The 16,583-nt window shown below is 42.9% G+C and overlaps 1 protein-coding gene across 2 annotated transcripts; it reads left to right on the plus strand.

Annotated features, from left to right (window-relative positions):
• Positions 1 to 8,488: 8,488 nt before the first annotated feature.
• LOC133919495 (transcription factor bHLH157-like) lies at positions 8,489 to 13,812 on the plus strand. 2 transcript variants are annotated; one of them, XM_062363902.1, is made up of 10 exons: positions 8,489 to 8,785; positions 9,832 to 9,921; positions 10,181 to 10,286; positions 10,653 to 10,694; positions 10,851 to 10,910; positions 11,254 to 12,627; positions 12,709 to 12,810; positions 12,909 to 13,088; positions 13,171 to 13,296; positions 13,382 to 13,812. In XM_062363902.1, exons 1-10 carry the CDS (start codon positions 8,703 to 8,705, stop codon positions 13,556 to 13,558), a joined length of 2,340 nt encoding a protein of 779 aa, XP_062219886.1. In that variant the 5' UTR covers positions 8,489 to 8,702; the 3' UTR covers positions 13,559 to 13,812. The 2 variants fall into 2 exon arrangements, with proteins under 2 accessions (XP_062219886.1, XP_062219887.1); XM_062363903.1 differs by lacking the exons at positions 8,489 to 8,785; positions 9,832 to 9,921 and having other exon boundaries at positions 10,632 to 10,694.
• Positions 13,813 to 16,583: the final 2,771 nt, after the last annotated feature.

Consider the following 16,583-nt stretch of genomic DNA (forward strand, 5'->3'; position numbering starts at 1 on the left):
CCACCACCTCCACACCACCATTTAGACGTCTATGGTAGAGATTACTACGGAAATAACAATGCTTTTCCTTGCGTGTTTTGGCCGCCGTGTCGGCATGGAGATGACGTTGTAGTCCAAGTTTATGAGCATTTCGGTGATGCAGACCGTCGATTCTTCCGTTGTCCACATTTCAGAGTAAGACCAAATAAAACGCACATTCTTTGCGATTTTCACCATACCATTTACTTATCTCATATACTACTTTTTTCAGGCAGATGATTGTGGTTTCCAATACTGGATTGACCCGCGGTTGGAACGACACATTCAAGAATACATCTATCACCTGCACGTCATTATCATGGAACTACAAGAAAAATTGCGCCAAGAGAGAGCCAGCAACGTAAGAAGCCACTATATCCCGCCTCGCATGGTAGATCGGAGGAACAACTAGGAGTAATATGGATGTGTTCTAGCGGACGGCTAAGGTGTTGATTTCGTATTTAACCCGTATTATTCCCGCAGATGTATTTCACGTAGGGTATTCATGTGCCGTATGCTACGTGTATCATACTATCGTAATTACAGTATATCAGGGTATTGTCAATTCATGTTATGCTACACGTATCGTACTATCATAGTGGTCAGTATGAGTAGTATCAATGTATCCTGAGGTACTGCGTTACACTTATGTAATTTTTCATTATACGTGTTATTTGTAATTGAATAAATTGTACTCTGTCATGTAACATTTATTAGTGGTACCCCTATTGTGTCGTTGCAGTCAGGACGGCTCACAGGGACATTCGAAAGCTGGTAAGGTTGCATGATGCTAAGCTTTTGGAAGGCAGGAAAACACGTGTAATAAAACCAAGGCTGATAACATAGTACCGACATAAATATCCAACATGACATATCAATCACATAATAGAAATAACATAAACATGTAAAAGTATTGTCTAATGACTCAGTCAAGGGGCGTTTCCATGGCCACAGGCGCGCTTGATGCGCATGCCCACCGACCTCCATCTGGCAGCTGCTCTGTGACGCACCTGGTCGGTGGAGAATGTAAAGGGGTCATGCGGAGGGTGGCGAGGCTGTGCAGCATCTACAGGGGTGGTAGGGTCGGCCTGCGACGGCTGTGTCAGTGGAGGTGCCCCCGCTGTCTGCGATGGGCCCTCCTTGTCAGCCAGCTCTGTCAACCAGTCGTCCGTCAAGGAGAGCAACAAGCCAGACGCTGCGTTGAAGGACGGTGGAACTGTTGCATGGTACAACTCTGCCAAATGCCATGCATCATAGTATAGTTGAATTGAATGATACAATCTCGAGTGATACCATTGATAGTGATGAACCTGGAACTGAAGTATCCGAGCGGGAACCCGATGTCAACATGTAATGTAGCAGTGGTGGCCGAGATGACGAGTTGAGTTCCGTGTGAAAGCGTGTCGGCGGAGCCCGAGCATGTGACGATGATCTTGTTTGTGTGGTAGGACCGACGATGTTCGGTATCCTCTAGCACGAAGCACGTCGAAACCCGTCGAGGCAACGCCATGCCAACCGACGCAAACCGACCATCAGCTCGCCCGAGTCAACCCACGGTGGGACCGACTCCCAGTGGTCCATGAAGTCTAGTAACTCTATGCCGATGTCCCTACACCTGTCCGCCTGCTATGCCCGAGCAACCACATTTAATAATGAGAATGAAAGTCAGTACAATGAAACAACCTCATATACCACTGTGTCGTATGCCGTCGCCGGCTCCGTAGCAAACATGTCGGTGACCTTCGGCTCATGCTGTGATGGCTCTGGGAGCATAGGGAAGCACCTAACCCACGTCACCTCGTGGAACCAGTGGAAGTACGCGTCTTTTATCCTAGGGTCATAAGGCCCGCTGGGGACGTGGACGTGTGCAGTCGTATCCGCCCACTTGTCCACCCACACCGACAAATTACCTCTCCAAGTTGCTTCGTACGTGATGCCCTGACCCATCCCCATCATCTTGCAAGATGAAGTTATGATTACGGAAACAATAACATGTACAGTAAAGAACATGTACCAACAAATACTTACAAGTGAGTGCTGTCTGTTGGTAGTCGAGGCAGGGGGAAGTGCTGGTGATACCTAAACTGCCTTAACTCTCTGTCGGGGTAGTAGGGCTCGATCGTGAAGTCGAACACCAGCTGTCATCGCGTAAGCCAGAGAGCCCGGTCCCTGTGGCACAAGTCGGAGAGTCCAATAGGCGTGTGTGTCATGACCACCTAGTGGTCGTACGGTGTCCAGCGCACCCTGTCCATCTGCAGCTGGTAATATGGCAACAAACTGAGGGTATGAAGAGCATGTCATCCCCGTCGTCCACCTCGGCTGCATGAAAAAGAAAAATATCAGGCATCTATGTGTCATGAAAGAACAATACTGAAAAAATGTGTTAACTTGTAATACTTACATCACGCTTGCACCAGAGCAAACCCATCACAGGGCCTTCCACTGTGTCATGCAGGCCGAACTCGTTGGGGAAGTAGAAAGACTGATCGTAAGTGTCATACGAGCTTAGGTGCGGGGGCCCTATGTCGAAGCGCTCGTACTACCACAAGATCAGGGGCAAAGGACAACCTGTGATCAACTCAGACTCACCCTGTAGCAGGCCTCGCACAACGCCCAGTACGTCTGCACTAGGAGTACGGAGCCCCAATTGAACTGAGGGACCTGCTCTAGGGGGTCGTCCGCAATCTGCTGCGCAAAGAAGAGGAACCGCTTGTCGATGGTGTCTGTGTGCGTGTTGGTGAAGAGGACCCAACCGAACATCCATAACAGGTACGCCTCCAGGTGCCGTCGCACTCTCCAGTCCTCTAACTCTAGCGTTAGGTGGTCCGCCTAGAACTGTTGGACCTAGGCCTTTGATGGCCCGTGGGGCGAGTAAAAGCCCACCTACTCAGGTTGCTAACCCTCAGGGATGACTCCGTGGAACCTATCCATGAGCTTGTCCCTCCACCAGGTGTGCAAGTACGGCCCAAACACTGCAGTCCCCGCCAAGGGCAATCCTGGTAGCATGAAGATATCCTGCAGCGTGACAGTCATCTCACCTACGAGCAGGTGAAAAGTGTGCATCTCTGGCCACAAGCGGTCGACCAATGCTGTCAGCGGTGCCCTGTCCAGGGGAAACCGGGGGGCACGTTCCCTAGTCGGGTCGAGGAGACGGGCCAAAGGAAGGAGACCATATGCCCTCAACCTACAGAAAATAAATAATGTGAGTAAAATGTTGAATTATTTACAACAGCAAACATATAATGCACAAAGTTATTACCTCGGGATCTAATGCTGGTCAAGCCTGCAGAAGTGGTCCGGAGTACGCAAGTGCAAGGACAGGTATAGGTCCGTGCCGTCCAAGTGTGTCTAATGCGTCACATCGATCACAGGGTCGATGAGCTCCATACCTGAAAGCAAAAAAGATTGTATTGCATAACATAATGAATACGACAAGCACAGAGTAATGCAATGCAGAATATGCAAAATAAAAACTCAACTCGGGAGAAATAAAATACAAAGAATAATACGTAAATAATATGAGGAGAAATGTAGCAGGCATATCAAAAACATCATAGAGTACAACTCATTATCTGCAAAAAATTATGAGTACATTCAAAAGTTGACAATATTACAATGGGGTCGAAATATTACACCAAATACAAAGGTTATCGGGTACTTTGAATAAAACATAATACAACATGTTCCAAATATAACATCACATACTCTGGTTGTTCAGTAACTCTAAATAGTACATAATACAACATGCTCTAAATATTAAAACACATACTTATTCTAATATTACAAGGGTTCAACACATAGACAGACGAATATTACAAATATAGAGCACCATCCAATTAGTAATACAATATGGAAACAGTCACACATTGCTTCAAATAATAGTCTCATTTAAAGGATTTTTCTTCTTCTTCGGTCGGCGTACCAAGACACGTCTAACCTTCTCGCCTGACGCCAGAGTGTCCACCGGATACTGCTCGCATTGCCCCCTTGAATGCGGACCTCCGCATACCAGGCACTCCTTGTGGTCACGTGCTCCCTTAGCATTGTCCACATCATTCCTGATACGCCAAGTCTTGCATCGCCCCTTCGTGTCGACCTTGCAATTTGGATCTGGAATCAAATACAGACCATTTTCAGGCATCTTCGTGAAGTCCTTCACCGCCCGCCACCCAAGCAACTCACTGGACCAAGTCCTTTCTACCGCTTCCTTGCGGTAGTATGGTGACATGAAATACTCCAACTCTATGCTACCCTTTGCACAATAAGCTAGCTCATGAGAGCAAGACAATTGCATCAGTGATGGTTTGTTGCATGTGCACTCGCACTTGTTGTCCGCTGGCCATAATCTGCATTCCATTGTAATGTCCTGCCTTCCGATACCCAGTCCATCCTTATCATGCAACGTCACCTCGAAGACGTGCTGATGGTTACCAACATTATGAACTCTATGGGACTAGTCCTTCCCGCTCTTCTCGTCCATGTAAGACGTAATCTTCTCTGTGTACACCATTTGCGGGTTGCCCATATGTAGCGCGACCTTACTATAATGCTCTCGGAAATACCGTTGCATTCCACGAGTGACTCCCTCCACAATTACCACCAATGGCAGTGACCTATTCTCCCTCATCACCCAATTGTAAACCTCGGTGAGGTTAGTTGTCATAATTCCAAAACGTGAACCATCAGTATCCGTAATGAGTGCACGTTTCTCCAGTGGTTCATATCTAATCCAGTCGGAGAAACACTTAACTCTCCTTCCACCCTTCCTTATCTTGGTCACACTCTGCAGCTCATGTGGTAAAGGCTCTAGACCCTCGGGCTCCTCCCCCCTTGGTACAACTGACTTCTTTATACTTCGTCTATATGCTTACCAATTAATTTATCCAGTTCTTCCCACGGTGTATCAAATTTCCTCCTTTGGTTCTGTTTGCACAACTTCTTAAAAAGATCCATCAACTTCTTGATCCTGAATTATTTGTAGAAGTTTTCTCCGAGATGCCGTATGCACCAACAGCTATGCAAATCTGTCCACAACAATACCCCGCCTGCATCACTCTGCAATGTATTGATAGCATTCAACAAGCCTACATGATGATTGTGGAGTACACACACGTTAGGCCTGTTACCAATAACACCTCTCTTGACTCACTGCAAGAACCACAGCCAACTATCCGTAGATTTGTGTTCGACGAATGCAAATACCAAAGGCACAACCTGGTTCTCACCATCTACACCGATAGCTTTGAGTATCTGCCCCCTGTATTTGCCTGTGAGGAATGTCCCATCCACACACATCATCGGTCGGTAATGTCAGAATACCTCAATCATACAGCCGAACGACCAGAACGCCCGCTGAAGGACTCGATCTCCATCCTGATTGACAAAATCATGAATAGCAATACAGGTGTCCGGGTTCCTCCCCTGAATAACCTCTAGCAGGTAAGGTAAGTTGTGGTATGAGTCCTTATATGTGCCAAACATCTTCTCTAACACCTTCTATTTTGCTATCCATGCCATGTTATATGAAATCTCGTACCCAAATCTAGTGCTGATAGTATGCATAACTCCAAACAGAGACATACTAGTCTTCTTCACAATCTCTGGGCATATCACATTTGCAACACAATCAACACTCAAATTCCTGTGCACGTGCAGAGGTTGGCTCAAGTTGCAAGTATGCGGCTCAATAATAGACGCTACCCATATTGTATCACACCTTACCAAGAATTCATGAACTTGCCAAGTGCAACCTTCAACTAAATATTTGACATCATATGTCCAAGGATTAGATATTACCACCTTAAACTCAATCTTCTCCGAGAAATACCATCGCTTCACTGCATGCTGCAAATGGACCTTGTCATAAAACATTTGGCCTTTTGTCACAATGATAGAATCATACTCCCATGCTGATTCGTGTCCATCGTTCATCGTCAACTTCTCCAATACAAAATTCGTCCATTCTTCCAAAATTCCTGCACCAGAGTCCACAAATGTGTGGAACTTGTTGTTATCTGCCTCCATCTGATCCACCAGTGCCTCGTCCCGCTCTTCCTGACCAGCACGCATCGCAGCCCAATTTTCTTCCCCGTTGTTAAGTTCTTCTCTTGCAGTCTGTATCTCAACCGGTGCACTAGTCTGCAAGGTACCTCCGGAACCACACTCTCTTGCACCTCCTCAAGGATAATATTTTCACCAACAACTTATGCGGTGCTAGGTCCGGCTTTTATTGACTCAACATCGCTCGCTTCTACAAGGATGCATTGAGAAAAACCTCGTCTCAACCCCAGCGACACAAATTGCTGCCATTGCTTCGAACATGTAACCTTCAAGAGCTCCCACTGCCAGCTGGTTCCTCAATGTATATGAATCAGAACCTTCACCATCAATTGCTGATGTGCCGAACTAAGTTGCAGCAGATTATACATCCATCATAACTCTTGGGACCGCCGAATCTCTCCTAGACTATGCAAATCTGTGTCCACACATTAGAAGTTACTCAGATCCACCCTACTGTCACAATATATGACATATCCAGGGCCGTAAAAAACCTTGAACCCCACTACAGACGACATATCTGATTCAACAACCACACTATACTAAGTCAAGTTAAATAATTGTAACCAATATACAACAGCTACAACCACAAAATCTATTCAACCTCATCACTTGTATTCTACATAACCATCAAATATCACCGCTAATTTACTCTTTTTGTTCGCACTGTACCATTCTAAATGTATTGCTATCAAAACAATTACTGCAGTTCTATTCTAAATATCCTATAACTATTAAATATTTGTAGTTCATATTCATAACAATTCAACTCCAAACTAGCCTATATTGTCTAACTATTGAAAATCCATAACAATTCAAATGTACAATTCCTTCATCGACGAAAATTATATACATCTAATAATATCCAATTTTCAGAATGCTATTAAATGACCTATTTTAATTCTATATTATTGATTTTTTTTAAATCAACTATTGCACATTTACTAACTAACTATACTATATTTTCTAGCTATAGCTCATTCCAAACCATATCTAGTCTAGTCTACTCTAAATTTTATATCTTAATTTTCTAAATTATGTACTATATTGAATGTTTCCTTAATAGTCTCTAACTATTTTCCTATATTTTTTTAAGTATTCCTAATTTTTCTAACTATTCTTAATTTCAAACTATTTTTCTTAAATCGCCTACAATTTTTCTAACTACTACTATTTTTTCTAATTTTCTAACTACTCCTAATTCTTCTAACTACGACTACTTCCTAACTACACTAAATTTGTATGTAATTCTAACTAATTAAAAAAAAGAAAAAACACTTACTGGCATCACTACACGCTGGCCGAAGTCGGCCGCCCGCCCACTCGTTACCACCGCTCTTGCCAGCCGCCGCCGCCCTTCGCATGCCGCACGCCATCGCCCGACGCCCCGCGCCACCCGTCGCGCTCCGCCGCATGCTGCCCCGCCGCCTCCCACCGCACGCTGCCCCGCACCACCCGCTCGTCGCCGGCCGCTCTCTTTGTACGGTCACGCGTAGGAGAGGAATCGATGACCTGGAATATATAAAGGCCTATTGGTATTCCGCGTACCAATATACCGCCACCCTACACGAACTGTCTACGTGGCACCACCCTTTTGATGACAACATATCGGCTTTCGAAATACCGACAGGTCCCTGGACCCACTACCACGTAGGCTGTCAGCATACAGAATACCGATAGGTACCTTATTGGTATTTCGCGTACCGACAGGTATTTATTCTTATAATTTTTTTAATTTAACTATTATTTTTATAATTTTTTAGTAAAATAATATTATTAGAAAAATTCTCCATGTGCAGCCAGGTCTCACCACTGGAACGATCGATCGCACCAAGCCACCTTAGACTTACGGATTCCTAGCCGTCCCCAGTGAGCATACATGACGTTTACAAAATCGTCAGTAACCATTGGATTATAATGATTACTCATCGATTCAGTTCGCATCATATTTATAAATCCATCAGGTTTTGATTGAGGTCAAATTCAAAATTAAAAATAAAAAATTAACAAAATAAAATCGATTTCTATCGAATTCTACTATTATTATACAGTTATCGTAATTTTCATGGTAATTGTCCAAAACTAGTTTTCGAAGGCCAAACACGCCTATAAATCCTATCATGTACTGCATCGGCCGGCTACATGACCGTAATTCTTCGCTCCCAATCCTCACCGACTCCCCATCCGGCCGAGGTGAAAGAAAATTTTATAAAATCCGGTCTCACAAAAAGATTCTCTCTCATACATATAATATATTATCCTACTTCTTATCAGTTGCACGTAACAACAGTTAAATTCAAATAAAAAGATATACATCAGAATCTCATATGATTTACTTCCGCTCAACCGGGTAAAAAACCGATGAGGGTCTTGTAGAATTTTCTTCGGACCGAGACCACCGGCGCCTGTCACTCCTGTGTCCTGTCCCACGCCTCCACTGGTTAGAGACTCCGCCCCGCTGCGGCCGGCCTCGCTTCGCTCCCCTCCGCCCCTCCCTCTCTCTGGCTTATTTATCGCGCCGCGCGATCCGCGCTTAAACCGTTGCACTCCCCACCGATTCACACCGCTGCTACAGCCACCCGCGCGCCCGTGCCTCGCCGCGAGCAACTTCGATACACCCTAGCTCGATGGCGGAGGCGCTGGGAGCGCTGTGCCGCGCCGGGAGCTGGTCCTACGCGGCGATCTGGCGCTCCGACCGTCGCGACCCTCGGTGAGTGAGAGTTGTTAGATCTACACGCCTTAGCGCAGTTCCGCACACGCTTGGCGCACACCTCTCCGCTCCGAACTACTTGGCGTCTGGCTTACTTCTCTGGTGCTTCGTCAATTTTTCGCCGCATGTTTTAGACGACCCATGTTTGGTTTGTACATTGCCTATACATTTTGTTGTTTTGTAGGCTTAGTTCCTGTTTGTTTGAAAAGGTTTTGGGTTTTGCGTTTGTTACTCTTGCTTCAGAAATTGTTCGTGAAACTTTGCATTGCAGTGCTTTTTTTTCCCTTTCTCCTCGTGTATATGTGTTTCTCCAAGAAGTGAGAGATTCGAATACCCATATTTGGATCAGATGAGCAACGGTTACTCCGAATAACGCAGTTTCCGAACTGCACATTGGGATCTCAACTTCTCAAGCCTAAATTGCAGTTCAGTTTGGTACAAAAAAAAACTCCATTTTTCTTTTCTTCAGAAATGAAGACAAGGCTATCTGAACTACATGCTTGTTTCTGTATGCTCATTTCTTCCGTTAGGTTACCAGAGATAAAACACATAGCCTTGCTTACTCTCTTGCTGCTACTAGTCTCTGGCTCTCTGCAAGCTGTAAGCCTGCAAAGAAGCGGCGAATTTTTTTATAACAAAATCTGTAGCGAGCGCTACACAGTACTCATTGTTCCTTCTTTTGTTAAAAAAACGCTTTTGCTTGGTATTCCATATTTTTCAAGAGAGAACTGCGGATGCTTACTACCAACCGAAATTCGTGTCACGATTCCAAGGAAGGAGTAGAAAATTAGGGGATGTGTTTTTACATCTTCCTAGCTCCTTAGATCTTACAACTGTGCGCGCTGGATGCTGGAGTGTGGCATGTAAAATTTGCTCTCTTTTTCCTCTCGTTACTAGGCAACCGTTGTAATTCCATAAAAAAATGAAATAATGATTATTTCATCTTTTATAGATATCTGATTTCTGTGCACTAGCTTGGTTCGAGCCTTCCTGCTGATTAGTGATGCCAGTGTGATTCCTTACTGATGCTTGACTTGATATTTCAGGTTGCTTACGATTGGAGAGTGCCACTGTGAAGATGAAGCCAGAAAAGTGGTAGAAAAGATGGTTAATCAGGTCCATGTTGTTGGAGAAGGGTACGGCAAAATTGACCTTTTCATGCTTGATTCAATTGATCTTTTTCCAGTCTTTTAGATTGATATATCTTGGTGCCTGGAAGTTAGATGCTTTTAAGCATATTATTTGAATACTACAACCGGGAATTATTTGGTGCAGATTTTCCTGTCAAATCATTTTGGGCAAATATTTAGCCTTGATTTTTGAACAACATTTGAAATTTCTCTGCTCAATTAAGGATTCAACTACTTATTGATAACGTGTGATCTTTTGTTTCAGCGTCATAGGAAGAGCTCTAATAAGTGGGGAGTGCCAATGGATTTCTGATGATAACCCCTTCAGTTTGTCTGAGATAAGTGATGCAGATAACATAGGCTTATTTCAGGTATAAATTTCTTATTACGTTCTTTCTTGATTAGTTTATTTCAAAATAACTTGTTCATGATACACTTTACAAGCTTCTCTATTATTAATTCTACCGCAAAAGAGAGGGAAAAGAAAAACTATCAATGCTACCGCAAAAAAGAGGGAAAAGAATAACTATGAACAAGAAAAAAGACCATTTTGCTTCAAAGCTCCTGTATGTTGATAACGCTGTGACACCACATGCATGGTTGTTGAGTAGAAAGAACACAGGTCAAAATAGAAATTCACTTGTTGGTACATTTTGTCCACATATTTTTGGCTTTTTTTTGTGTGCAGAAAATAAGATGTTTCCTTGTTTTAACAGAGGAAGGTTACTCTCTTGTAGGGTTATACTTGGTGGCAACATCAGTTCCTGAGTGGAATAAAGGTTTTTGCTATATTTCTTTTACCTTGTATTCTTTCCGAAGAACATTTCATAAACATAAACAGTTGACTTTTAAATAAATTTGTCGCAGAAATCAGTTCATTTCTTAAATATTAACAAAATTATTGATTAGTCACTGAAAGGACATATCATCTGTAGACTATTGCAGTAATACCTATCCCGGTGCTTGGTGTGGCACAATTCGGTTCCATGCAAAAGGTTAGTATGTTAGTTGCTCAAACTCAACCTTCAAAATCATCTAATAAAAAAGGCAATCCTCATTATCATGGTGTCGTTGTTTTGGTAGCTAAAGAAAAATTTTCATATGAGTTTGCCTGAAGCTACTATTTTTGGACTCATGCCGGATCTCGAGAGAATGAACATTTGAGAAATATTTTTTTTTTTGTCTGGACTGCTAAATAATTGGATGAAGAATTTGTGTGATGCTAATTGATATATGTTCTGTAACTAGACATCTGCTTAAATATATCGTGTCATTATGCATCAGGGCATCCCAATGTTCATACATTCTCATGAAAACTCAAATTTTCACATTTACCAGGTTTCTGAAAGCTTAGAGTTTCTGGATCAAGTTAAAGGCACATTTTTTCTGACAGAAAGCGTTTTGTTGCATCCTTCAACAGAAAATATTCAAAAGGATGTTTTCCAGTACAATACACAATTTCAACTCAATTCTCCAAGTACTACAGAGGGTCTTGTACGTATTAAGGCTGAACCAGAAAACATGAGACTTGTGGAGAACACAGTAACCATAGGTTCTCTGAACAATTTTGCAATTACTTCAAGCAATCACTCTCTGAGTTCTTCAAATGGTTTCACCTCCTATGAAAGTTGCAATCGTCTGAATCCTCATATAGTGGCCATGCCAGTGAACTCCAAGTCAATAAGTGCGGTCAAAGTATTTCATAGTGTCAGCAATTTGCAGCACAATAATACTTCAGAAAATACACTAGAGATCAAATCCAGTAAAGAGCCTGGTTCTAGTTTGACAAATGCTGCCACAACTTATTCAAGTTTGAACAATCTTCCAAGAATAGAGCATGGGCTGTCATGCTCACCTAACAAGCTACGATATTGCCCTCAAAGTGAAAAATCATCAAGCTTACGGGACTCATACGCATCATTATTCTGTACGGATCGTGAGCTGAAACCCACTTTATTTGACAATACCACTTCGTTTGTTCAAAGTGCAGTAATCCGAGAGGTTGATACTATTGGATTTACTTCTCATGCTCATGAGTTCTATGAATTACCGAATGAAATATGGGGAGAAACTGCTGCAGGGGCGATAAAACCAGTCAGAAAAAGAAACTATGAAAATAATGACTTGCTTGAAAGTACAATATTTGATCCTGTCATGCATAATTGTTGGGATGACACTGCCCTAATAGCAGGAAACATTTCACATTTCGGCGCCACTGCCACGAACTCTGTTACAGAACAGGCAAGTACTGATCCATTATCAGTTGAAGAGAGGGGGTTGTTCTCAGAATCTATCTTTGAGGAACTTCTTGGCTTTGGTGACAATGTTGGTCCAGTTGTGGATAGCAATGATCCATTAGCTAGCTCTGTCTCAGGTTGTCAATTGCCAAGGTACAACATTCAAGATTCATTTTCAGCGTGCAAGGCACAAGTACCATCATTCACAATCCCTTCCAGTAGCTGTACATCTGAAAATGTTCCGATTGAAGCATCAAAGATAATCCCAGTGTCATTGGGGAATTTAGTTATAGATGATTGTTGCAGTTTGAACACTGCAAATTCCAAGGTTAGCCAGGTAAAGAAGCCTGAAGGAGTAAAGGTTATTAAGAAAAGAGCTAGGCCAGGTGAAAGCACACGGCCAAGACCAAAGGACCGGCAACAGATACAAGAGCGCGTTAAGGAGCTACGTGAGATAGTCCCAAATAGTGCGAAGGTAAGTATTGACCACAATATCTATCTCTGTGTTTATGCTGATGGAAGCTTGTTGAGTTTTACCTTGTCTTCTGCACAACAGTGTAGCATTGATGCTTTGTTGGACCGAACAATCAAGCATATGCTCTTTCTACAAAGTGTAACAAAGTATGCAGAAAAGATTAAGCAAGCTGATGAACCGAAGGTATGTCATGCTGGAGAATGTGTTTAACTAAACCTTCTACAATTGAGACAGTTCATGCATGTTACCTTTCCTTGTACTGACTTTGTATTCATGTGAAGATGATAAGCAAAGACAGTGGTGCTGTCTTGAATGATAACTCAAATGGTGTTGTCTTGAAAGACGATCCAAGTGCTGGAAGCAATGGAGGTGCCACATGGGCATATGAGGTTGAAGGGCAGACTATGGTTTGCCCAATAATTGTTGAGGATCTTGCACCACCTGGTCAGATGCTTGTTGAGGTATGGTTCACGAATCATGAATGGCCTACTGTTCTTTTCCCACATTGCAGAAATTTGAGACAATATGCTTGCTGTTTAACAGATGCTATGTGAGGAACGCGGATTTTTTCTAGAGATAGCTGACACCATACGTGAATTTGGGCTGACAATCTTGAAGGGACTGATGGAACTTCGTGATGGCAAGATAATGGGTCGATTCCTTGTCGAGGTAGCGAAGAATTGTTTTCTGGGTGGATGTCCTTCTTTTTGTTGGGCTTCTCATCTGACATTTTAGTGTGCTGGTGGCTTTGCAGGCAAACAAGAACGTGACCAGGATGGATATATTTTTGTCACTTGTTCAGTTACTACAGCAAAATAGCCTCAATCGATCTTCTGAGCAGCTAACTAAGGTCATTAACAATGGGATTCCATCTTTTGCGGAGCATCAGCAGTCACCTATTTCGTTTCCAGTTGGCCTTGCCGGGAGATAGTAATGACCACAAACATTTCGAATAGACCATATTAGAAGGAATCAATCGACAACATTCGAAGCGCTGATTAGTGCTTGAAGGTGACCTCAGGTGTTGATAGAAATGACAAATGTTAAGGATGTAGCAAATGCACACTACAATTTGAAGAAAGTTCAATTAGCGATGTTCACTAGAAGATGTACAAATTCTTATGTAACCAATTTAGGAATATCTATGTTGTTGCCTGTAATATGGGCACCGGTGTATGTTGGTTATTTTATCTGTAGTCATGATTGATCGTTTCCTGACGTACAAAACACTTGAGGGGAACTGAGTTATCCTATCGGATTTCTCTGCATTCAGGTGTACAAAGTATACTGCATACATGTTCTGGTGCAAGGAATATGAGGAGAGTTTCATCAGATAAGAGCCATAGATTGTTTTGTTTTCTTTGGCTCTCTATTCGATTCTGGCGTCAAATTGGCTGTTTGAATTTTGGTAACACCATTGTTTAGCTTGGCTTTGATGTACGTAATCTGGGCGCAAACCAAACAGACAAGAAGCCTTGATCAACGCAATATCGGATTTGCTCATCATACAACCTGAATGAAGCCTTCCAAAGGTCAAAAAGTAAGGAACAATGTATGGGAGCAAATAAAAATCAACCGAAAACAGTCATATATCTGGAAATTCCAACGGTGCATACTTGCCTGAATCGATGAATCCTTACGGAAGTCAATGTCTGGGAATCGGTCCAGAATTTGACCTGGAATAGTCTCCCGGATGTCCTCGCGAGTCCACCGTTACGGAACGAAATGGATTTTTCTTTTCGCTGTCCCTTCTTGACTCTATCAAACAGGTGTGTTGACAACTTCGGCTGTCAGAAGAAATTCCAGGTACGAGGACAGGCGGGTCGACTAGAAAAGACGAAGAAAATTATGATTCGCTCAAGAGCGCACGGCACTGTAACGTGCTCAGATTGAACCGATCTACGTGTTGCCGTCCCGCCCCCGCTTCGTCGCTTCACCCGCCGCGCCGCTTGGTCCGGCCGCGCCACGGTCGCATTGGCCGTGCATTGTCGAGCCTGCCGCGAGGCACGAGGGGGGAACGACGCGTTCCGTGGCTCTTCGCCACCCGCGCGGGGCTTCGAGCGCCGTGAGCCAGAGGCTCAGCTTGTTGCTCGGATGTGCCGGACGTGCACCGGCGCCAGGCTATGCTGTGCTGCTGTTCGTGCCAGGCGGCCGGGAAAATTGCTCGGTGCACGGCCAGATTGCGATTTTTTTCAATATTTACAAAAATACATATTTATTTTAAAATATTACATATCTAGACTATGGTCGCCCATTGAAAATGTGACACATTTAAAAAGAATAAAGATATCACTCTTCTAATGAGCGCCAACTTAAAAAAACACTATGTTCCATTGCTCTTAAACTTTAAAAATACTATCGGAATAGTTATGAAAAATTCTAAAAACAAAGTATATTATAGAGGATGCTATGATATATCTCTAAAAAAAACAAATGCTTTTATAATGAGAAACAAAAAAAAGATAAATTTCATTGTACATAGTCTTGTGTACAATGAAATTTGTCTTTTGTTTTTCATTGTACAAGTTATATTTTTATATGAAATTTGTTTAGAGCTAGATTATAGTATCCTCTACAACATACCATTTTTTAAGAATTTTTCATGACTAGTTAGATAGTGTTTTGAATTTTAAGAGTAATAGAATGCAATTTTTTTTTTGGCTATCATCCTACCGACGGGCGATTGTCACCTTTTTTTTAGGAAAAGCCACTTAACACACTTTATTGATTAATAAACACAGTTACATCGTTCAAGAGCGAAGGCAAGATAAGACTAGAAGATTCATCGACCCAAGTACAAGATTCTAAAAACAAAGAAAAATACCTAGCTACCTCATGTGTCACCACATTGGCTTCCCTTGGACAGTGCTCAAAGCAAACTTTATCAAACACACTCGCCCTCAAGACACAATCCTGGAAAATTGCAGAGCTTGTCCTAGCTAAAAACTCGCCTTTCTTTTAACATTTGAATCACCGTTTCACCGTAAGACTAAAGCACAATTCTATGGAGCCCGATCTGCTAGGTCAACCAAAGTCCATCTCACGTAGCATATGTTTCAGCCAATGAAAGAATCAAAGGTGTTGTCGACCTTATAACTCCTCCCAGCTACGAAGCCCCCTTTATCATTATGGATACAACTCCAGTAGCACAATCGTTAGTATCCGGATTGAGAGCAGCATCGACATTTATCATATACATACCTTCTAGCCGACATGACCATCCCTCTCCCCGTTTAGCCTGCGGTTTCTTGTAGATCCTTGTATAATTCATCACAAGTGCACTGACGGGCATAACAGTTCTAGGGATTAATTGGACTTGCTCACCATGTGTTAGTTGCCGACGTTCCCACCAAATATACCGCGCCGTTGTTAAGACAAGTTCACGGGCACAAACCTCAAGTATAACTGTTGACTACTACGTTGATTTAAGCATCTCTTCCAGTACCACAACACATGCGCGATCAACTGCTAGTGCCTTGTCAACAAGTTCCTCCAGGCCAAGTTTCTGTCAGATCTCCTTGGCTCATGTGCATAAGAACAGCATATGACGTAGGTCCTCAAATCCCATAGGGCAAAGAGGGCATTGCCTTTTTGTAATTACATGCCGGCTGGCCAGGATTCCCACACACGGAACAATGCTATGAAGCACCCTTCATCCAAAAATTTTCATTTTTGCAGGGACATTTGATTTCCACAAGTTTTTCCAAACCTCATTAACCCTGAAACCTCCTACTCCATCTTCATGAACAAATATATACCTGAATTTGTGAAGTCATTCACCATAATAAGCTGATTTAACAGTAAACAAACCGTTTTTGGAATTGTGCCATGCAACGAAGTCTTCTCTATCCGGATGCAAGGGAATAGAGAGAATAGCATGCACATCTATAGACCATAACAAATCCTGGACTAACTCCTCATCCCAATCTCCGGTAGCAGGATTGATAAGTTCACTA

This window comes from Phragmites australis, chromosome 5, assembly GCF_958298935.1.
Source record: "Phragmites australis chromosome 5, lpPhrAust1.1, whole genome shotgun sequence".
NCBI classification, from domain to species: Eukaryota; Viridiplantae; Streptophyta; class Magnoliopsida; order Poales; family Poaceae; genus Phragmites; species Phragmites australis.

What these genes read in the sequence shown, in the direction of transcription:
- LOC133919495 (XM_062363902.1), top strand. Translation starts at nt 8,703, where the DNA reads ATGGCGGAGGCGCTGGGAGCGCTGTGCCGCGCCGGGAGCTGGTCCTAC. An exon ending in GTCCATGTTGTTGGAGAAGG is followed by an intron (nt 9,922 to 10,180) that starts GTACGGCAAAAT and finishes CTTTTGTTTCAG; the next exon opens with CGTCATAGGAAGAGCTCTAA. An exon ending in TGGGTCGATTCCTTGTCGAG is followed by an intron (nt 13,297 to 13,381) that starts GTAGCGAAGAAT and finishes GTGGCTTTGCAG; the next exon opens with GCAAACAAGAACGTGACCAG.